The sequence below is a fragment of the Solanum pennellii genome, chromosome 7 (genome assembly GCF_001406875.1).
Source record: "Solanum pennellii chromosome 7, SPENNV200".
In the NCBI taxonomy this organism is placed as follows: domain Eukaryota; kingdom Viridiplantae; phylum Streptophyta; class Magnoliopsida; order Solanales; family Solanaceae; genus Solanum; species Solanum pennellii.
This window is the reverse complement of record NC_028643.1, coordinates 76,161,654-76,186,092: the sequence shown is the minus strand read 5'-3', so window position 1 is coordinate 76,186,092 and position 24,439 is coordinate 76,161,654. Positions and strand designations below refer to the sequence as shown.

At 28.7% G+C, this 24,439-nt stretch overlaps 3 protein-coding genes across 3 annotated transcripts; all 3 read left to right on the top strand.

Moving 5' to 3' along the window:
- Positions 1-4,366: 4,366 nt before the first annotated feature.
- On the top strand, positions 4,367-5,555 carry LOC107025757 (bile salt-activated lipase-like). Its single transcript, XM_015226503.2, has one exon. The coding sequence runs from the start codon at positions 4,431-4,433 to the stop codon at positions 5,388-5,390; it is 960 nt and encodes a 319-aa protein (XP_015081989.1). The 5' UTR covers positions 4,367-4,430; the 3' UTR covers positions 5,391-5,555.
- An 8,019-nt stretch (positions 5,556-13,574) lies between these two features.
- LOC107025296 (formin-2-like) lies at positions 13,575-14,447 on the top strand. The gene has a single exon (XM_015226082.1). It carries the CDS (start codon positions 13,575-13,577, stop codon positions 14,445-14,447), a length of 873 nt encoding a protein of 290 aa, XP_015081568.1.
- Positions 14,448-23,497: 9,050 nt separating this feature from the next.
- Positions 23,498-24,085, top strand: LOC107025294 (multiple organellar RNA editing factor 8, chloroplastic/mitochondrial). The gene has a single exon (XM_015226081.2). The coding sequence runs from the start codon at positions 23,498-23,500 to the stop codon at positions 24,083-24,085; it is 588 nt and encodes a 195-aa protein (XP_015081567.2).
- The last annotated feature ends 354 nt before the right edge of the window (positions 24,086-24,439 follow it).

The window sequence follows — 24,439 nt, the reverse complement described above, 5'->3', positions numbered from 1 at the left end:
TGATGTTTTAACTTATTCATGTTATGGGTGCTGAAGAAGTAGAAGTTTTGACAAAATTTTAGTAGGAAATGTCGAATAGAAACACTTATAACATGTTCAAACATTCAATTGAAACAGAGTGTAATTCGAAAATCTATTTATAATAAAGGTATTTAGTAAAATGGGAGTTAAATATTTACTTTTTTCTACTATAAGAAATTGAGAGACAAATACGTAGTGCGTTTGTTGTGATAGTAATATAAGTCGATTCTTTTAAAGAATGAATGTCTAAATCCACATTAATATATAGAACCTCAAGTTGTAAATATTTCCTTATGTTTTTTTCCGAGTTCCTTGTACCCTAGTCTATATCTATAATTGACATGACTCTGCAATTGACGCATTTTTCTTTTTGTATAGTATGACTAAGTGACTCCATAATCTCAATCTATTTTTTTTTCCTAGAGCAAAGACTTAATTTGTTCGACTCCTGTCCCTTTGCCTATAAGTAGAAGGTAGCTTGATTTCGATATTATTGCTTATGACTTGAGATATAGTTGTGTATTATTTGATTTTACCACTAGAATACCTATTTGATAGTGGTAAGCCTTTCAAATGTCTTCTTCATTACATTTTTGAAAAACCCTTTACTCAGTTAGGTGTTCATCTTTGAAAACATAGCTATTTATGTCATTCTCAAAAAGTCAAAAAAGGACCAATAAATTTTATATATAACTATAATAGAAGTGCTAGATAGTCAGAAATTTTTAAAAAATTATAATATTTTTTTTATTTTAAAATAAATCAATCTTTTATCCATTTTTTAGTAAAAATATTAAAAATAAAAGAATAAAAATCTTTTTTTAAAAATAAAATTACATAGAAAAAAATCTCATTCCGGCCAAAAAGATTTTTCCTATTTATTATTACTTATTAGTATTAGATGGAATAGTCACTATTGCATAAGGAGGTAAAATCAGGAAAATAAATATGACCGTTAAGATCCTCGCCATCTTATGCACATAATTCTCAAAATCAAATCTCCAAAAAATACTAAAATTTAGGCAAAAGAAAAACTAAAGCTAGAATTTTATAATTCCACATTTAAAGAATTTTCGTTCCTCCATTGTACTAAGAATATATCGTAAAATTTTAATGTTTTAAATTCTGAATCTATGTTTAAACGCATTCGTACATGCACTAAAACATGTACATTAATGTTCGTTAAGGAGACATCATATCATCTGCAGTTGACTTAATTTTGGTGTGCACGCAAACTACTCCATCTCTACTTTGAATTTTTTTTTCTCCAAAAAAGGAGAAAGAACAGTATTTATAACATGAATTTCAATTCCCTCTATGAAATGAGAATAAAAAGCTAAAAGTTTATGCTCTTTCTCCAACTTTGACACTAGTGAATAACTTACTCCGACATACGGATCTAGAATTTAAAAATAAAAAAAAAATATCAAATATCAAATTAATCCCTCCTATTCTTCTAGATAAATATGTTAAAGAATGACAAAAGTCCCATCGATGGTTAATGAGATGGGTGAACTCCTTATAAGGCTTGGACAATCCTCCTCCCTTTGAGCTAGCTTTTGGGGTGTGAGTTAGGCCTAAGACCTAATTTCACATGGTATCAGAGGCAGGGCCCGTCTCACCCGATGTTGGGACCCTCAAAATCAAAGTTGTCCACGCACCAGATGCTAAGCACTGAGCGTGAGGTGGGGTGTTAAAGAATGACAAAAGTCCCACATCGGTGACAAAAGTCCCACATCGATGGTTAATGAGATGGGTGGACTCCTTATAAGGCTTGGACAATCCTCCTTCCTTTGAGCTAGCTTTTGGGGTGTGAGTTAGGCGTAAAACCTAATTTCACAAAATAATTTCGTATTCAACTTATTAAATTTTATATCATTCCATCAATTTTGCAGCACATAGCTACCAACAAATAACATTATATAACAATTCTAAAAACATACACATAAACATCTAAGTTTATGAAATAAATTATAAATTCATTTATAGGATTATTTCATTTATAATATATGTATATCTATTTAGTTTAAGATTATTATATTTTAAAGAATAAATTATTTTAAAAATTATATGCCAAATAAAATTAAGACAAACAAATTAAAATAGATAGAGTATTATTGACTTTTGATTTGAAAGTTTTTGAGAAATTATTTAGAAGCTCAACAAGATTTTAGTTAGTGCATGAATATTTATTTTTGATCATTACATTGTTACTAGTAAAAATATAATTGCTTAGATTAATATGTCAACGGTCTCTTAAGTGTTTTTATAATACTACTCCAATACGTAACTGATCCATTTTGGTTAGTGTGTGAGTGTTAATTAATTAATTAATTAAGTCATATACGTAACTATCCATTTTTCTTAGTGCATGGAATATAGGTCAGCAATAAAAAAAGAATATGTCAACCATGCATGCAACTCCTCTTGTCCATGTTTATGTATAGATTCGATACAAAGAAAAATATTTTTTTAATATTCAGTTGATCGAAATGATTTTTGTTTTTCTTAAAAGTGTTTTAAAGGTTACGAGGAACATTATTTTTTCTAGTAAAAGCATGAGAAAATACTTTGAATCATATTGACTCTATTAGGGGCTTTGAGCTAGAAGTGAACATCTCAATATAATTGTCTCCTCCCAATTTTTGGGCCGTGATTTTCCTATAGCAACAAAGGGCGGAGCTACGTGATTATCGGGGCGTTCATTCTTCGTCAAAAAATAATATTTATATATATACGTAAAATGATACTTCTTCCGTTTATAATTGTTTGTCATGTTAAGGTCATGCATACCCCTTAGGAAAATTTAATACAATGTATAATTTGACTAATATAACCCTATTAAAAATATCAAAAGTCTACCTAACTTTTCAATTGAAATACATTATCATTAATGACAAATTTGAAAAAAAGTGACTAATTATTTCTTAATTATTTAAATTGATAATTAATCTTGAACATCTATTTTTAGTATACCTGTCAAACAATTGTTGACGGAGGAAAGTATATAAATTGAGTAACATGTTATTGACACAGTTTCTCCACTTTCTAAAAAGAGCTTTTGTTCTATTTTAAATATAATTCAAAATTAATACTTATTAAAAATTTTAATACACTCATTCGTCCCAAAAAAATGTACTTACGCAATTTCTAGACATTCTGCCACTCCCTATAAGATTATAATATTCGACTTATATATTATATACAAATACTTATAGTATAATATTTTTTTATTTAATTATCAAATATAAAAAATATTATTTTCTAACTGTTTTAATTGGTGTAACGCAATAAGTCAATCGTTGTCAATTTTGTCACAACATGTATTATGAACTCGAAGGTTTTCAACCGCATTTTGTGGATGGAAAATAAAGTTAAATGTTGACCATATTACTAAAAATTAAGATTTCAAAAATACAAGTTCACTGTATATATAATATATACACGTGCCTTTTATGAATTTTGTGCATTTTTTTGGACCCAGCCTCCTCGTTTCTCTCTAAAACTTTATATGGAAATTTAATTAATTAATTAAATATATGTAAGTAATTCATTTAACAAAAAGGGTAACTTTTGTTATAGTTACGATTTAAATGTTTCATCATTAATAAGGTTTTTGAACAAATCATAGTTCTTATTTGAGAGTGATAATATATTTTTTATTCTCAAAATATAATGATTTTTAGTTTATTTGTATTGTTCATTCAATAGAAAAATTGTGAACCGAAGTATTTTTTATATTTATGTCCGGTTTAGGTTTAGAGAATTTTTACCCCGCCTTAGATAATTTTGTAGGAATTTTTCATATTCCATTGTAGTATTTTAAGAACAAAGTGAACATATATTCATCATTATCCAAACCATAAACAATGTATATGGCTAGATGAAGTTACATTAGATGTATCAATATACCTTTTATTTTTCGAAGAATTAAACATTAAATATGTCATGTGTAAATTTAATATGTAAGTAAAAAGATATTTCTTAAATTTCGTGCCAAATCATCTAAGTGAATTGAACATATAACATTACAATCCATACAATTATTTATGAAAAGAACTGATTTCTAATTAAAAATGAAACGATATCTAAAACATCCAATTGAAGTGAACATATATCATCATAATGGGAACAAGGCGGCTTATTAGTACTCTCCAGTTTAGTTCATCTGTACCAACCCAATTTCTAAGACACTTCCTACGACAAATACACAAAGCAATTAAAATTTCAATTATTATATTAATTAATGAACTATAGTCTAGATTTCTTAAACGTTGGTCTTTTGTTGTCTATAAATATCACGTTTTTTCTTAATAAACTCACTTTTCTTCATTTCATTCATTTCTTTCTTTGATCTCATTTTGCTCCTCCCAATATCTAGACATCACTCTCAATTTTAACAATTACTAATGGCTCGTTTTGCAATATTTATGATTGTTTTGGTTGTTATGTTAGTTTGTGTTGCACCATGTTTTGAAGCAAGAAAACAATTTAGCAAAGAAGGTAACAAACTATATGTTGATCGCAATTTGGATTCATTCCCTAGTCCTGGAATTGGTAATTTTGATCATACTATGCAATCAGTTTCGAGTCCTGGAACTGGAAATCTTAATCACAATTTGAAATCAGTCCCGAGTCCCGGAACTGGAAATTTTGATCACAACATGCGATCAGTCCCGAGTCCTGGAACTGGAAATTTTAAATCAGTCCCGAGTCCTGGAACTGGAAATTTTAATCACAACATGCAATCAGTCCCGAGTCCTGGAACTGGAAATTTTAAATCAGTCCCGAGTCCTGGAACTGGAAATTTTAAATCAGTCCCGAGTCCTGGAACTGGAAATTTTTATCACAACATGCAATCAGTCCCGTGTCCTGGAACTGAAAATTTTAATCACAACATGCAATCAGTCCCGAGTCCTGGAACTGGAAATTTTAAATCAGTCCCGAGTCCTGGAACTGGAAATTTGAAATCAGTCTCGAGTCCTGGAACTGGAAATTTGAAATCAGTCCCGAGTCCTGGAACTGGAAATATGAAATCAGTCCCGAGTCCTGGAACTGGAAATTTGAAATCAGTCCCGAGTCCTGGAACTGGAAATTTTTATGGCAACATGCAATCAGTCCCGAATCTTGGAACTGGAAGTTTGAAATCAGTCCCGAGCCATGGAACTGAAAATTTTGGTCGCCCTAGTCTTGGAATCAGCCATGTTCATCGCAATTTGAAATCAGTATCGAGTATTGGAATTGTTAAGTCTGAAAGTCATTCAGGCCCTAGTCCTGGAGAAGGCCATGTTTATAGCAACTTGAAGTCAGTAAATCCTACAGTTGTCCATATTGATAGTTCAGTCCCCAAGTTTGATATCGATCACTGATCGTTCAACTTTGAAATGGGCAACTTCTATTTAGTAGTTGTATATGCAATATATTAAGTACAATATAATGTAAAAAAAAGTGCTATATTATGTGAGTTTGTTTATGAACATATATGGTTATCAACTAATTAATGCGATATTTTAATCAACTAGAAATTCTAATTATTATTGTGCATGTCTAAATATTTCAAAAATTTCAACTAAACATTGTACGTGGTACTGCTTCAGTCGTTTATTTTTATTTGTTGTAATTTTCTTTTTTAAAAACAAAAAAATAATATAACTAATTTTTTTTACATCTAGGTTTTCATCATATCGATTTAATGTTATCAAAGTTAACTCTAAAATTATTTAAATTGACTTTAGTTAGCGCGACATAACAATTATATGTGGACGGATAGAGTAGCATAAATTTAACATGTTAATCATTGATTTGACTTCGTTATTTATTGGTCAAGTAAAACTCAAGTTAATATCTCATCAATTTTAAGAATTTGTATAGAAAAATCATTAAATTTTTATAAATAAAAATCAATAACCTAAATTTATCATTAGAATAAACTATCAAAATAAATCATTTTTATTATATGTAAACAAAACTTCATAAATAAATAAATTTTAAAAAAACTCGTTAAGAAATTTTACAGAGAAACTTAATTAGTGAAATGAAGACTCTTATGTCATTATAATATATCATATGGAATTTTCTGCTCTACAATTTTCATTTCTAGCGAAAAAAGTAAGTATTATATTCCAAAAAAATTAAGGGTTTCACAATTTTATAGAAAAGCACTAAAAACCAAAAAAAAGAAGAAGTTAAAACACTTTTTTTTTGCATTCTGATATGGGGGCGCGTTGTTCTAGCCCGAGCTCAGAAACTCAAAGAACTTTCTAGCTGAATTTTCAGCCTTATCTTTTCTAGAATCAAATGATTTCCTTCAAATTCTTCAAGATTCATAATCCAAACATCATTCCAATAAAAATCACATAAAAATCTATCAAGAACAACACTAATTCGCAAGACCTGCACCTCAAGAACTCAACAAGACTCCATTGTTAAAGAATGAAGAAAACCTCAAGAACTTCTCAAGAATTCAATAATTCTACTTCAAGAATGAATTCATGGTAAAATTTTACATGATTGTCGTGAGGGTCAACAAATTTAACACTATGAAAGCTAACATATCTCGAAAAAAATTAAGTTCTTGGCGAAAGTTCTCAAAACTCGATGAACACTTGAAACTTTCTTCTCTTTCTCCTCTTCAACTTTGCCCTAACTTTCTTAAACGTTTTAGAATGGATGAAAACTGACTTAGTCTGATTAGACCCCTTAACTTGGGTGGGTAAAATGTGTAAGCCTGGTGGGGTAAGGAAAATACCAAAATACCTTTTCTTGAAATGGATGAATAAGCCTTAATTAGAGAGGTTGCACTCAGACGGGGATAACTCCTTCATCCGAACTCGAAATTAGTAAATTTTGCAGTGTTGGATAGAAGACTCAAAGACTTCAATTAGATACTTCATGGGCCATCTAACTTGTGCTGAAAGTTATGGTTGTTCGAAGTTGACCCAAGAAAAATCTCATACTTGGAAGGAAAGTTTTCAACTCAACTTTATGAGAGTCAAAAACCTAAATAAGCCACAAAATATAAAAATGACCAAAATAAGTCACTATTGTAGTTACTAACTAAAATAAACTTAGTGTAAGAAAAAGTTCCAGTTTATCTAATTTTCTAAACATTTTTCGTTAGTTTCATAACATGTATTTTTAATGTATAACGGAACTTTTTCTTACACTTTATAAAGTGGAACTTTTTCTTCCATCTTATAAAGTGAAACTTTTTCTTCAACTTTATAAAGTGGAAGAAAAGATTTATAAAAAATTATTTTATCTTTTCACCTTCTCCTTCTCTCTTTCACTTTCATGGCTTCTAAGCTTTTTTACACTTTGAAGATTAACATTGATGGTCCCAATCCGACAACTGAACCATCAACGTTAATCTTCAAAGTGTAAAAAAGCTTAGAAGCCATGAAAGTGAAAGAGAGAAGGAGAAGGTGAAAAGATAAAGTAATTTTCTATAAAGTGGAAGAAAAAGTTCCATTTTATAAAATGGAAGAAAAAGTTCCACTTTATAAACTATAAGAAAAAGTTCCGTTATACAGTAAAAATACACGTTATGATACTAATGTAAAACGTTTGAAAAATTAGATAAAATGGAACTTTTTCTTCCACTAAGTTTATTTTAGTTAGTAACTAAAATAGTGGCTTATTTTGGTCATTTTTATATTTTTGTGGCTTATTTAGATTTCCGACTCACTTTATGATAGGGAATTTTTATTGAGCTTAACATCTAAGAAAATTTAGAATTATTCGGCACAAATCTTATTCACCATAAAAGATGACTTGAGTTTAACTTAGAAATTTTCAAAATGTTACAATTTTTCATATTTTTCTATTTATTATTATACAAAAAATAAATATATCAATTATACTCTTCTATATATTGTTATACTTAAATGTCTCAAAAATTATTTGCACTCATTATCATATTCTTTATTACAAAAAATTAAGTCTTAATATTTACTACTTCAATCTTTCAAGATATTATCTCTCTTTTTTATTGTATTTTTTCTTCTTTCAATTTTGTTAAGCACAATTAAGTAATACAAAAAAAAAAAAATTTAATTTGCTTGCTTTCCTAATAAAACTTAAACATCCATCAAACACTGAATAACTCATGATTACTTTGTCTTCATTATTTTATTTTCCCCCTTATTTTATTTATTTTAAAATTTTTACCTACATGACTTATATTTATTGAACCTTAACTTTAATTAATATTATAAACTATTTTCTTTAATTTTTCATATTCATAACCTTCAAGTATTTAATTTCAAAATTTAAGATACCTTGTGATAGTCCTTCAGTTTCGTATATATAAATTCAAAATTTTTGTTGCATAATATCTCTACTTAAAATTATTATTTTTATATTTAAAATAGTGATATTCTATATTATTATCATATTTATACTTTAATTTAACTCCATAAGAGCCGGATAAAAGATCAAAAATATTTAATTGTTTTTCACCTTTCTTTTTGTGACTAAGAACTTTACAAAAATGTGTTGTTATTTTTCTGTTTTCGCTTACTTTTTTCATAAGTTCAATTTTTTTAAAAAATTTTTAGGTTCTTACAACTTTTTAAATTGTAGTAAATTACATTTTTAGTTAGGCTCAAATTAGTTATTTGTAACATTGTCAGAACATATCTAACCAAGACAACATAAGTTTGAATTTTACTACTAATGACTCAAAAGAAATGTGTTTTTAATATTGCGGTAAAACTTACTCGCACTGGGTGTTTACACCTTAAAATATACAATTCTTAAGTGTTTTTTATGGTGAAGAACCATTCCATTTTCTTATAATTTGTTCATTTCGTCCACTTTTAAAGAATTACCAAAAGAATATTATAAGATATACACAAAATTAGCAATAGAAATTTATTTAGATGATGATGAAAAGTAAGTAGAGAATATTTGTTTAGACGATGAAGAAAAATAAGAGAAAAAACAAGGACAATGAAAGAAGAAATGAAATATAAATACTTATATCTCTTTCCTCCTATTTTTAGTTCATCACTTTTTTTTATTAAAAGAAAGATTCATCAGATAGTATATTTATCATTTAATGAAAACCAGAAAAAAATAAAATCTTTAAATGTGTTTAATCGAATCATATCTAATAACAATATTATAAAAACAAAATGGTGTCATGAATTTTTATATTTGTATACGCTTTTGTATTTCATACCCTCCTACTTAATTTTTTGTCAACTAAATCCTTAAACTTGTTAAAAATTATACTTTAAATATTATTCTCATCAGATCTTTTTGTGTGTAATTCAACCTCTTACGAATGTAATTTCATGTCATTCTGAATGACTCGTTAGAAATTAAATATTAAGAATTTTTTTTATAATTTTTGTAAATTATCATGTTCTTCAACCTTCATATATTTTTACAACTTGAGCACCAAATTCATGCAAAATATATGAAATTCTTCATTATTTGACTTGAAATGTAACACCCTGTAACTAGAAAGAACTAGGAAGAAGTAAAGAATTGAGAATTGACATTTTTGAAAAGAATATAAAAAATTTGGAAAATTTGTTATGTTAAGTTGATTTTTTGGTCAAGTTCAAACGACAATAACTCCTAACTCAAGATGATTTAGATTTGGTTCCAGATATCGTAGGAAAGATCTTAGAATAATCTTTCCAACGGTGTCGAGTTTGCGTGATTCCCATTGGAAGTTGGACTATTTGAATAAGGAAATATCCAATCCGAATTTTTAAAAGGTGTTTTGGTCTTTTCCATACCCTATTATTTAATTCGTTTTGGCGAATTAATTAAGGGTCAAAACTGAATTGGAGATTCATGCTAGGGTTTCTTGAGAAAGAACTCAAGAGGAGAAAATAAGAGAAAGGGCAAAGTTCACCGTTCTTGAAGGTTTAACTTGTGGATTTCGATAAGGGTTGATCCCTTACAAGGTATGTGAGTCTTTCGTAGCGTTGAATTCGTTCACCCACGCGCCAAAAATGTTATCTCAATGTGAATTTGTCCTAAAAGAGTTTGAAAGTTTGATGTTCTTGATATGTATTCTGGAAATTGATATTATTCTTGAGTTGGGATGAAATTGAGAAGTTTCTAAGATCATTATGTCAAGATATTGAGTGGGTTTGAGTTAGGTTCTTAGTACATTTGCTGGGGATCCGTATCGATCTGAAAAGAATTGGGAAAAAGTATTGAGTTTGGGCGAATTGAGGCTGGAAAACGAAATAGAAATTAGTTGGGAGAATCTGGGCACAGGCTCTGTGTCGCGGACCTTGTCTCCAGATTTGGGAAAAATGCCTTCGCATTGCATCGTGGTCACGTACCGTTCTTCCTCAAAAAGTATTTTTGAGATCAAAATTTAAATACATCTCCGCGTTGCGGACCTACATTCAAATCGTGAATTTTTTATCTTTTCTCATGTTTAACTATCTAAAATTAAAAACACTCCTATACATCATGAGATCTTTCATATCAGAAATCACAATCCATGAATCATAATTCAATTCAAGGAAAGTTAAGAGTCAAGTTTAGAAGTTAAGAAGCAAGTCAAGAGGAGTTCATTTATGTTTTCAAAAGTCTTTAGCAAACCTCTTAACTTTGTTTTAAGACTTAAATTTTAAGTTAAGCAAAGAGTAAAGAGTTGATTTCATTTCTCCAAAAGTTATAAGGGAACTAAGTATTTCCAAGAGTTTAAAATATTTTCACATTTGCACAAGAAAGGAAAACAATGATTTCCAAGATAACTTTTAAGCTAAGTTTTGAGTAATTATCTCAAGCCAAAGAAAGAATTTGTTTTAACACTATGAGTTAAGTATATTTTGGAGTAGTATTGAGCACCAATATGGGAATGCGAGTCCATATTAACTCAATTCTCCATAAACCATGTAGCCATCAAGGCATTAAAGGATCATACTTTTTAGATTACTCCTTAAGATGCTTTTAACATAAACTAGTGAATCCACTTAGTTAAGGCGTTCTATATGACGACAAAGAATAAGACAGTTCTTACAGTGTGGGCAAGACGTTGTATCATCACTTAGCCTCAGAGTGGGGGTTTTCGGTTAGAGAAACTCTCATATAAACTATATTTACTTTATTATATGAGTAAAGTTGAGTTTGTTGTTATTGCATTTTATTTAACAAACTAATTCATTTTTACTGTGTTATAAAGTTTTTCATGTATTGCATGTGTTTTATTTTTTTTACTTTGAGTTAAATATTCATGATTTAAGAAGAGTCAAGGTAAGTATTTTTTTAGAATCTTTTCAAGCCTATGATATATTTAGCATTTCAACTCGCATACTCGGACATTCAATGCACTGATGCTAGTTGTCATGCATCGTCTTTGATGCAGACACAGGTAACCAGGATCAACATCTAGCGCCTTGTGATCATGTTGAGCACTCAAAGTCAGTGTTTAATTTCATCAATTATCAAAAATGTGCAATGCCATGAAATGCAATGTCAAATACAATGATGCATGTCTGACCTAATGATACATACCCGCTCTCCCTTAGTCTGCCATGGGGGACATATCTGTTCATGCATTCATTGCAGCGTGAGATACGTCCCTCGAAATATAATATCCATCGCGGCGTGCAATACAACCCTCGAAATGGTAAATTTTCTTATCACATAACACTTATCACAACCATGTCTCAGATGCAATGCAAAATGACATGTTCAAAACAAATAATGAGAAAATAACCATTTTGATAATAAGGCACAATTCACAACAATGCAATCGTAATACAACATCAACAAATAAGCAATAAGCTTCCAAATCACTCTCAAACATCACACAAGGAAATACACGAATTTTAAATGCTTAACAAGGGTTTAGAAGTTCACTTGCCTTAGCCAATCGAATAATCACTCTGGGACTTTAGCCTTCCCTTTCCGTTGAACTTTCGAATCGATGCAATCTATTCAAGTATACATTCACAATAAGGTTTCGGAACTAACAACACCCACATTATAATTTGTTTAACCTTAACCTAAAAATTCACCCAAATTTATAGTCAAGTTCATAATTCTTGATGCCGACTAACCTTTCAACTATCATATTTTCTAAGTTTTAAATATAAGTTTAAATCCCATTCTTTCAATATCATAATTCGAATGACATTCATATTATTTGTAACACATATTTAAATACCCATTTCCATTTATCAACTTGAATTATAAAATGATGATAAAATAAGATTTTTCAAAAAAAAAAAATTTCGAAGTCTCAGGAAGCCAAGACATAAATTCTCACTTGTATGTTACTACTTATAATATTATAATTAGTAAAGTTTACCATCATTAACCCTTTAGTAAGCATTCCACTAACTACTTGAAATTGTACGTAGCATGTATGGAAAATATAAATATATGTAAACTCCTAACTAATAAATCCTTAATTAATTTCATATAATAATTGAACTTGGTACTTACTTGGATGGTGATGTCGTTCTATGTGTTTATGCTCGCCGCAAGCACAGACGAACTGCTTTCTCCTCTTTATTTTTGTTTTCTGAATTAATTAGGTATTGAAAGTAATAATTTTACTAACCTAATTTTTTTTTATATTTCAGATTTGATTCGTTATTATTAAAAATAATCAAATTACCCATAAATTAATTAATTATAGTTAAATAACTATCTAAAAATTATCAATAAAATGACATTTCGAGTCCGGGTCATTACAGTTATGGGGAAGATTGTTGGAGAAGAAGAGAATTTGAGATCGGGTGGGAGTGTGTTAATGAATAAATAATTCTTTTTGATAAAAAATAATATTTTTAGATAAAATATAATGTATTTATGCGCTTGAAAGCGACTGTATTAACACATTTTCCAACTCAACATACATTCGACATAACTTTCTATTTTTACCTTTATATTGTTAATTTTATGATTAAAATAATAAATATTACTTAATAACTAATTCCAATACTACCTAATGAAGGGTAAAATTAAAATAACATTAAAAATAATCTAGAAAATTTAATAATTAGGTTAATTTGATATATAAAACATCTCAACAATTTAATTAATTTAAAATGAATTTAACCGTAAAACAAACAATTTCCAAGACAAATTGACGTTTTCATGTGTACTTACACAATTTCCAAGACACTTCTTTTTTCTTACAATTTCATTTATTATTATGACCTAATTTGAGCATTATATTTATAGATACATTCCTCAAAACATTTTCATCTCTAATTAGTTGCCTATAAATAACTTATTTTTTTCTTCATAAACTCACACTTCTCCTCACCCCACACAACCATAATATTTCGGTGGCTTAGATGTACTCTCTAGTTTAGTTCATCTTTACCTACACAATTATCCAAAGCAAAACTCTTTCTTTTTCTTAAAAATTCAATCAACGTGTTTTTTCTAATAAACTTACATTACTTCATTTCACTATTTCAGTTATCTCTTTTTTTCCTCCCAATTTTTAACTAAACATCTCTATCCAATCAGTGATGGCTCGTTTTGCAATATTTATGCTTTTCTTTATTATGTTAGTTTGTGTTGCACCATGTTTTGAAGCAAAAACACAATCAAAAAACATGGATAATGAGAAGGTCACTAACCTTGATTCTTCGGCCCCATACAATGAAGGTCATGTTTATGGAAATTTGAATCTCGGCCCTAATCATCGAGCCGGTCATTCTAGCCTACCCCTTAGAATTGGCCAAGGTTATGGCAACTTAAAACCTGGCCTTAGTACTGGAGCTGGTCATTCGAGCCCACCTCCTAAACCTGGAGCTGGTCATTCTGTCCCACCTCCTGGAATGGGCTATGTTTATGAAAACTTGAAGTATGACCCTAGTCGTGGAGCCGGTCATTTTGGCTCACCTTTTAGAATGGGCCATGTTTATCATAACTTGAGGTCTGTCCCTAATCCTGGAGCTGGTCATTCTGGCCCACCTGGAATGAGCCATGTTTATGGCAACTTGAGGTCTGTCCCTAGTCCTGGAGCTGGTCATTCTGGCCCACCTGGAATGGGCCATGTTTATGGCAACTTGAGGTCTGTCCCTAGTCCTGGAGCTGGTCATTCTGGCCCACCTGGAATGGGCCATGTTTATGGCAACTTGAGGTCTGTCCCTAGTCCTGGAGCTGGTCATTCTGGCCCACCTGGAATGGGCCATGTTTATGGCAACTTGAGGTCTGTCCCTAGTCCTGGAGCTGGTCATTCTGGCCCACCTGGAATGGGCCATGTTTATGGCAACTTGAGGTCTGTCCCTAGTCCTGGAGCTGGTCATTCTGGCCCACCTGGAATGGGCCATGTTTATGGCAACTTGAGGTCTGTCCCTAGTCCTGGAGCTGGTCATTCTGGCCCACCTGGAATGGGTCATGTTTATGGCAACTTTAAGCCTGACCCTAGTCTAAGAGCCGGTCATTTTGGCCCACCTGATCCTGCAACGGGCCATATATATTGATCGTAGTTTGATGCCAGTCTCGAGTCATGATATCGGTTGATGATCGTTCAATTAGTAAATGTCCAACTTTTGATTTGCAGTAGCTTGCAATATATTAAGTACAATAATATGTGACAGTTTGTTCATGGATATGTATGATCATTTATGAACTAATGATATATTTTGATGACAACAATTAAGTCACAACAATTAAGTAAATGGTAGTGGTAACTTTACCAAATTATCCTTATAAAATACATGTCATCTAAACATTGAAATTAATAGCATAAGTAAAATTGACACAATATGATAAATTATTTATTGTTTAATTTATAAACCGAATAAGTATTATTGAACATCCCAAAATAATAAGTAAAGATGGACTTAGGGAGTATTCGATAAGAAACTATTAAGATATTTTTCTCAATTTGGTAGTAACATAAGCAATTCCCAAGACAAATTGACGTTTTCATGTGTACACAAGCAAATCTCTTTTTTTTTCTTTACCATTTCAATTATTACTCTTAACCTAACTTGAGCGCTACACCTCTAGATACATCTCTCAAACATTTTCATGTATAATTTGTTACCTATAAATAACTTCTTTTTTTTCATAATAAACTCATTCCTCTTCATTCCATTACTTGTACATTTAAACAATTATCAATGGCTCGTTTTGCAATTAAAATTATCTTATATATGTTGGAGAAATTCTACCTATACCACACTCAATATTACAAAATTCAATTAAGAAACAGAAAAAATGAATTAAAATATTTAAATTTACGAAGGGGTGCATTTTTTTTAATAATATAAGCCTAGTATAAAAAAATGAATGAAGACTAAACTTGATAAATTTTTAAATACTTGAAGAACTAAATCCAAAAAGTTTATAAGAAGTAGTAAATAATAGCGGTAATTTTAGCAAACCACCCTTATTAAATATAAATCATCAAAATATGAAAAAAATAGAACTTAATAGAAAGGTTAAAATAAACACAATATAATTAATTATTCGTTAATTTTATAGTCTGAATAAATATAATTGGGACGAAGTAGATAACAAACTATTTATGACATTTTTCTCGATCTAAAGAGAAACATTGAGGTAATGTGACATCCTTTCTATGACCTCCTTTCCTACTTTTTTTCTCTTTTTTTCTAGATTTTTTTCTTAATTATTTTCATAAAATATTTTTAAAAAAAAATAAGAAAGAGTAAGTTTTAGGTTTAGCAAACATAAAAATCATATCAGCACGCCATAGCTACACTTTTGTTATTCGAGCTCCATAGCAAATATTGTTTGCACTTGAAAAAGTCTTGCAAGAGACTTTTAAACAGTTCTTTTCGGTCTTTCAGGTCCGCTTGCCATATCAGGTGACGCGGCTATATATGAAGCATCAGATCTGTATTTAAATCGCAGATATCTTTGATTTGCATAAAATCGCAGGCATCTGATTAGTATAAATCACAGCAATTTGTTTATGAAAATTGTGTTTGCATATGTCTATGGTCTTTGTATTTGTAAATCTGCATAAAACTTGGATTCGTATACAATTGAATCGAGTTAAAACAATTCTATTTATATATCAAATCTCTCTTTCTCTCTCTTTATACAAACACAAATTATATATTGTATTTGATATAATTTATGTTGTAAAAAAGAGAGAGAGAAACGCAAAAGAGAACTAGGGAGGAGAAGATTCGCATTGTGTAATTATAAGTGTATAGGACGAAGATATATATATATATATATATATATATATATATATTTGTAAATATAGTTTTCTCTCACTTTATACAAATACAAACACAATTTATGCGTTTGTGCTTGTATAAAGTGAGAGAGGTGAAGGAGAGTGGCAAATGAGATCAGGGAGAGTGGCAAGCGAGATTAGGTAGAGTGACGAGCGAGGTTTATGAGGAGGAGGCGAATGAAAAAATGTTTGCTACAAGCTAGAATTAAACAAAACGATGGTTATAACATTTAATCTGAATTAATAGTTTGCGTTTTTATATAATTTTTCCAATAAGAAATTCAATCATATTTACTATTCTAATTATATTTATCGATTTACAAAAAACCTCCATCTATTTATATTTCTCTACTTAAATAATCTCTTCTATTCATTTCTTATCAAATCTATAGAAAACAATCTTCCATGCAAATATTGAATATTCATTTTTCATTCTTTCTTCCAGTATAGTTTTTTTTTTAATTAACTTTTATTCATCTTTTCCATAAGAAATCATAGAAAAGATAGTGATACGATACGGTCTTTCCTTTGACGAAGATCAAAAATATATTCTTCAAAGATTCATTAAGAGGTATTCACATTAATTTAGTATTAATTCATCAAAATGAAGAAGAAAACTTAATTATGTTAAAATTAAAGATTCATATCGATATATGATCATATTAGTCTAATGTTTGAATATTTCCAATATATTATAAATTCATTAAGGTAATGTATTGTTTTGATTTGATCAATATTCTAAAATTTTGCTATAGTTGAAAGATATGACTATGGAATATTTCTCATAGCTACTAGATATTGTTGCGTTTAAAATCTTTCTATTATAAGCTATATGTTAGGAAAGTGATGTATCTCTTGTTGGGCGAGGATTCTATATATCTTTTTCCTCTATTTTTCGACAAACATAATTTTTTACTTACTTATTATTGTACAAAAAAATAAATATATCAATTGCTACTCTTCTATATATTGTTATATACTTAAATGTCCCAAAAATTATTTGCTCTCATTATTATCCTTTATTACAAAAAAAAAAAAAACTAACAGTCTCAATATTTACTACAATCTTTTAAGATATTGTCTCTTTTTTTTAATTGTATTTTTTTCCTCTTTCAATTTTGTTAAGATGAAGTTTATTTGCTTGCTTTCTTAATAAAAGTTAAAAACCCAACAAATTATACTATATATTGATTGAACTCCAACTTTAGTTAATAATTAACTCATTTTTGTTTTTAAATTTTCATATTTATAACCCCTAAATATATAACTTCAAGATTTTAGATACCTTATGATATTACTATAATTTTATCTATATAAATCTATATTTTTTTGTTTCATAATATTGCCAATCAAGATTATTATTTTCATATTTTAAATAGTTATATTCTTTATTATTGTTGTAGTATCATATTTATACTTTAGTTTGACTCCGTGAAAAGACTCATAGATGTGGGAGCCAGATAAAAGTTAAAAAATATGTGCATTGATTATGTAATTGTTATTCATCTTTCTTTTTGTGACTAAGGACTTAACAAAATGTGTTGTTATTTTTCTCTTTTCACTTACTTTTTCATAAAACATTTTCATCTCTAATTAGTTGCCTATAAATAACTTATTATTTTCTTCATAAACTCACACTTCTCTTCATTCCATTACTTTTTATATTTTATTAACAATTATCAATGACTCGTTTTGCAACAGTGCTTTTGGTTGCTTTGGTTTTCATGTTAGTTTGTGCTGCACCACGTTTTGAATCAAGAAAACAATTTTTAAAAAATCATGTTATAATAATCTCTAGTCTTTGAAACTAGTAATGTTGATCGCAAGTTTAAATCGTTTCATAGTCCTGGAATGGACCATGGTGGTAATTCTCCTTTGAGGTCATCCTCGAGATTCGGAAGTGGTCATTACAAAGAGATGTTCGACATCAGTTTAGTTCAAGTTCATCAAAAAGTGAAAGGAAACTTAAGAGAGATGGTTATATTAGTATAAATTTTGAGTGTTTTCAATATTTTAGAAATTCATTAATACAATGTACGGTTTTGATATCAATATTCTAAAATTTTGCTATGGTTGAAAGATATATTTTCTACGGTTACATTTTTCATATCTATTAGTATTGTTGTGCGTAAAAATTCATATATTATAAGCTATATGTTATAAAAACGAAGTCGCACCTCTCTTTGGCCGAGGATTCTATTCGTCTTTTCCTCAATATTTTGACAAATTTTCATATTTTTCTACTTATTATTGTACAATGAATAAAAATATCAATTATATTATTCTATTTATTGTGATACTTTATGTTGGAGGTTTCAAGTTTGAAACTCATTGCCAATGAAAGCAAGGGGTTTGCCTTCTGGATCGAGCTCTTTGCACCGGGATTGCACAGTATGGGTTACCTCTCCTATGTGGTTTGCGAGATATTGCGTAGGACCAAGGGTTTTACCCTATACGCAACAAAATGGCAGCGACTGCGGGTTTCCCTAGTTATAAAAAAAATGGGAAAATGCACAATACCCCCTTAACGTATGCCCGAAATCTCAGAGAAACACTTATAATATACTAAAATCCTACCACTTTTCGGCATATGTGGCACTAACTTGAAGAAAAAAGTCAAACAGCGTTGGGCCCACAAGATAGTGCCACGTAGGTCACAAAGAGGTAGAAAATTATTGATAAAATAAGTTCAGTGGGGTAATAGAACCTTAATATAGTATAAGTGTGTCTCTGAGATTTCGGGTATTGGTTGAGGGGGGTACTTGTGCATTATTTCAAAAAAATTAATCAAAGCATTAGTTTGTGACGAAATTACATTTGTTTAACCACGAAATACATATAATTTAGAGACAATTGATACCGTCATTGATTGAACAAAATAATTAGTGACGAAATACTTTTGTCAGTGTTAATAATTTTTTTAGTGACAAAATCATTCCATTAACTACAAATTATTTTTTTTTTACTTTTTTTGACAAATAAATTCGTCACAAATGTTTATACATTTCTGTGCGATTTTTCCTTTTGTAGTTGATATAGCTTTTTTAGCGACTAACTACTAAATCGTCTCAGTATACTTTTAGTGGCACACGTTTAGTGACGACTGAATGACAAATTATTTTTCGTCACACAAAATTTTTAGTGACGAAATATGATTTATAAGTAAGTAAGTCATTTGTCGTTATAATTGAATTTGTTGTACGATAGTTTTTAATATGAAAAATTTTGGTTTAAAATATCGTATTATTGTTATCAATTTTAACTTTAAAAATTAGTCAACTTAACTATCAAAATCACATTATGACAATTAAAAGTGAATGGATAAATAATATACATATAACATGTCAGTCATTGATTTGACTTAGTTATTTTATCTCAAGTGCATCAAGATTAGTGACATAAATAAGAGTTAATATCTCAAAAGGTTACTCAATTTTAGAAATTTATCTAGAAACGTCATTAAATTTTATTTTAAATCAATAAAATCACTCAACTTATGTATTTGTATCAACAAAATCAACAAACTAAATTTATCATTAAAAATAAACTAACATGGCAAAATAAATTATTTTTATACTATGTAAACCTAAATCCCATAAGAAATTTTAAGGCCAAACTTAAGGGACCCCCAAACTTAATTAGTGAAATAAATTGTCATGTCATTATGGAATTTCCTGCTCTACAATTATCATTTCCAGCAGAAAAAGTTGTATTATATTCCAAAAATTTAAGGATTTCACAAATTTTCATAGAGAAGGCATTAGAAACGGAAAAAGATTAAAGTTCTACACTAGTTTACTTTCGCCGTCCGGTTTTGTTTGTTATAATTTCTATTTTTAGAATTAAACTATAAAAATTTTGATTAACATTTTAAGATATATTTTTTCATCATATTAATATGCAAAAAATTGTAATTTATAGTATTTTTCATATAGTTTTAGAATATCTAATTTTTTGGGGGGAAAATGCACAAGTACCCTCTTAATCTATGCACGAAATCCCAGAGAAATACTTATACTATACTAAGATCCTATTATCCCTGAACTTATTTTATAAGTAATTTTCTATCCCTTTTCGGCCTATGTGGCACTAGTTTTTAAAAAGAAAAAGTCAACTAATGTTGGCCCACAAGATAGTGCCACGTAGGCTCAAAAGAGGTAGAAAATTATTAATAAAATAAGTTCAGGGGTAATAGGATCTTTGTATAGTATAAATAAGTTTCTGAGATTTCGGGCATAGGTTGAGGGGGTGCATTATCCCAATTTTCTATTTAAAATATTGAATTAATGTGATCTCATTTTACCTTTTTGAAAATTAGTCAAATTAACTTTCGATAAGCGCAAGATGACAAACGATTCCGAATTGAGGGATTATTTTATTTTTTTTGGAATTTGATTAGAGTATTTGTGTATTTTTTTTTATCGTAGTATCTTAAGGTTATTTGTTTAACTAATTAACTTTGTCTGTAAAAATAATTCATGAGTTTTTAAATTGAATTTATTAATGGGATTAATGTTTATCCATCGTAAAAATAATTTATTTTGTCTTATTAGATAGTTTTTAATAATAAATTTTGTTAAGTGATTTTATAGCTACAAAATAAATTTTAATGACTTTACTAGATAAATTTCTAAAGTTGAGTGTCTTTTTAAGATATATATCTACTTTCTATTAGTTCCTCCGTCCACTATTTTGTCATTATTTTTACTTTTAGAGTTAAACTATAAGAATTTTGACTAACATTTTAAGATATATTTTTTCATCATATTTATGTGCAATAAATTGCAATTTATAATACTTTTCATATAGTTTTTGAATATTTAAATTTTTTAATTCACATATCGAATTAATGTAATCTAATTTAACTTTGAAAATTAGTCAAATTGACTTTTAAAAAGCGCAATATTACAAATAAAAGTAGACACCGAAAATATTAAAAAATATTTAACTTCAAAATTTTAGTTATAGTTATTCAGGAATTTAACTTTTCTTATTTTAAGAAATTGTTTTCAATGTCATATAAAAATTGAAGCTGTAGCCAAAATAATTAATCTCCCCTCAAAACCAAGCAATTAAAATTATCACAGTCAAAAAGAGTACGATAAATATCCAATTAAGAAACACATGAAAAATACAAATTCACTGTATAATATATATACATGTGTCTTTAATGATCCTCTTCGTTTCTCTCTAAACTTAACTTTTTAGTTTTTTGAGATTCAATATTTACGTCATAATCCACACAACCATAACAAATGTATTTAGATAATATAAATTTATGTCATATACCAAAATGAATTTGATTTTATGGATTTAAGCATGTAATATGGCAAGATTAAAAACATTAATTTAAAACATTATTAAAAAATATTTATTTTTGTGAATTGAATATATATTAATAATACAAATAACCATTTATAAAAAAAAGATAAATCTCTAATTAAAGCTAAAGTCATATTCGCGATTCTTAATATTGTACGTAGAGCAATAAGCAATGGGAACAGCAAATGCCAGTGGCTTAAACTCTCTAGTTTAATTAATCTAATCCTACACAATTACCCAAAGCAAAACTATTCTTTTTCTTAAAATTTCAATTAATACTTATTAATGAACTATAGTCTTGATTTCTTAAAGGTTTCATCTTTTATTCATCCATTTTGTCCATACCCTGATATCATATGCTAGATTATCATTTTCCAGAAAAAATCTTTATTTATTATATTCAAAAAATTTATGGATTGCACAAATTTTCATAGAGAAGGCATTAAAAACGAAACAAAATAAAAAATCTACACTCATTTTTTTTTTTTTTTGGAATTTGATTAGAGTATTTGTGTAAAAATAATTTTAATATTTTTTTAAAAAAATTTTATTTATTAGTGGGATTCATGTTAATCTGTTGTAAAAAATTAATTTATTCATCATATTAGATAGTTTTTAATAATAAATTTTATTTAGTGATTTTATCGCTACAAAACAAAGTATAATGACTAAATTAATTCTTTAAATTGATTGATATTTTAAGATATTAATTCGTAAAACACTCTCTCACTTGAATTTACCGAAAGGTGTCGTATGAAAAATTGAAGTTATAACGAAAATAATTAATCTTCACTCTAAACCAAGCAATTAAAATTATCATATAAATCACAATTAAAATCACATTAAATATATTGGACGAAGAAACAGGTGAAAATACAAATTCAATATATTCAAAAATATATATATGCGCGCGCCTTTAATGATCAATGTGCATTTTCAAGACCCTCTTCGTTTCTCTCTAAACTTAAATTTTTAATTTTTCGAAATTCAATATTTATATTAAATTATTTTGAATTTATTTGTGTAAGATTTATTAAAAAAATATATTATTTAATAGGATTTTTTTATTGTTGTTACGATTTAAAAGTGAAATCTCTAATAAAGGAGTTTCTGTACGAACTGTCGTTCTTATTTTTGAATTGATATTTCATTTTTATTCTGTAATCTAATGGTTTTCAATTTTAGCTCTCGTTTTTTATTTAATTAAAAGATTAAGCTGAATTGTCTTTATCTTAGCCAGAATCAATTGCTTGGTTTAAGAGCCAATTTGAATTGATTTAAAAGTTGATCAAATCTATTTTAAATGATTAATAACGTTTAAAATAATTTAAAATAAGTTTAAAAGAACTTCTAAAAAGTTATTATTTTTACTCAAAAATTATTGAAGTTTGATTTTTTATTTTTTTTTTACTTAAAAACTTTTTTTTTGTCATTCAAAACGGGCTCTAATTGTAGAGAACTTTTACCTCGCTGACATAGTTTTGTAGGAATTTTTCAGATCTCATTGTAGTATTCACACGAACATAAAAACGTATTCATCAAATATAAATTTATATCGCATATACCAAAATGTATTTAATTTTATATATTTAAACATGCCATATGGTGAAAGTAAAGTGTTGTAAAATTATAATTTAAAACATAAGATAAAAAAGATAGATATTTTCTTAAATTTCATAGAAGTCATCCAAGTGAATTAAGCATATATTAATAATCCAAATAACGTAGAGCAAGAGGTCCAATTAGAGATGGGAACAGCAAACGCCAGCGGCTTAAACTCTCTAGTTTAATTCATCTAGTCCTACACAATTACCCAAAGCAAAACTCTTCTTTTTCATAAAATTTTAATTAATACTAATTAATGAACTATAGTCTTGATTTCTTAAAGGTTTCATCTTTTATTGTCTATAAATAAAAAAAAAATTCTTAATAAACTTACATTACTTCTTTTTTTATCTTCTTTTTTAACTACACATCACTCTCTAATCAGTGATGGCTCGTTTTATAATATTTATGATTTTGGTTACTATGCTAGTTTGTGTTGCACCATGTTTTGAAGCAAGAACACAATTGAACAACATGGATAAGGAGGTCACTAACCTTGCTTCTTCGGCCCCATACAAAGAAGGTCATATTTATGGCAACTTGAATACTGGACCTAGTCCTAGAGAAGGACATTCTGGCCCACCTCCTAGAATTGGTAATGTTTATGGAAACTTGAATACTGGACCTAGTCCTGGAGAAGGACATTCTGGCCCACCTCCTAGAATTGGTTATATTTATGCCAACTTGAATACTGGACCTAGTCCTGGAGAAGGACATTCCGGCCCACCTCCTAGAATTGTTCATGTTTATGGAAACTTGAATACTGGACCTAGTCCTGGAGAAGGACATTCGGGCCCACCTCCTAGAATTGGTAATGTTTATGGAAACTTGAATACTGGACCTAGTCCCGGAGAAGGACATTCTGGCCCACCTCCTAGAATGGGTCATGTTTATGGCAACTTGAATACTGGGCCTAGTCCTGGAGAAGGACATGCTGGTCCACCTCCTAAAATTGGCCATGTTTATGGCAATTAATTAATGTGCAAATTTTGATTTTGCAATAGTATGCAATATATTAAGTACAATATTTTGTGAAAGTTTGTTCATGGTTTTGTATGATCATTTATGAATTAATGATATATTTGATCAATATGTGTTTACTAGTTATTATTTTTTGCGTGGACTAAAGGTCCCAAAGGTCTTTACTAAATGTTGGAAGAAATATTCATATAAAATGCTAATAATTGATTAGACTTAGGTTAGGTTAAATTGAAATACTAAGTGGGACTTTTATTTTTTAATTCGTCAAATTGTTCTCTTCTTTTTTCTTATCAGTTCAATTATAGCTCTTAACCTAGCTTGATACGCTTCTAGATACTTCTCAAAAAA

What these genes read in the sequence shown, in the direction of transcription:
- LOC107025757 (XM_015226503.2), top strand. Translation starts at nt 4,431, where the DNA reads ATGGCTCGTTTTGCAATATTTATGATTGTTTTGGTTGTTATGTTAGTT.
- LOC107025296 (XM_015226082.1), top strand. Translation starts at nt 13,575, where the DNA reads ATGGATAATGAGAAGGTCACTAACCTTGATTCTTCGGCCCCATACAAT.
- LOC107025294 (XM_015226081.2), top strand. Translation starts at nt 23,498, where the DNA reads ATGGCTCGTTTTATAATATTTATGATTTTGGTTACTATGCTAGTTTGT.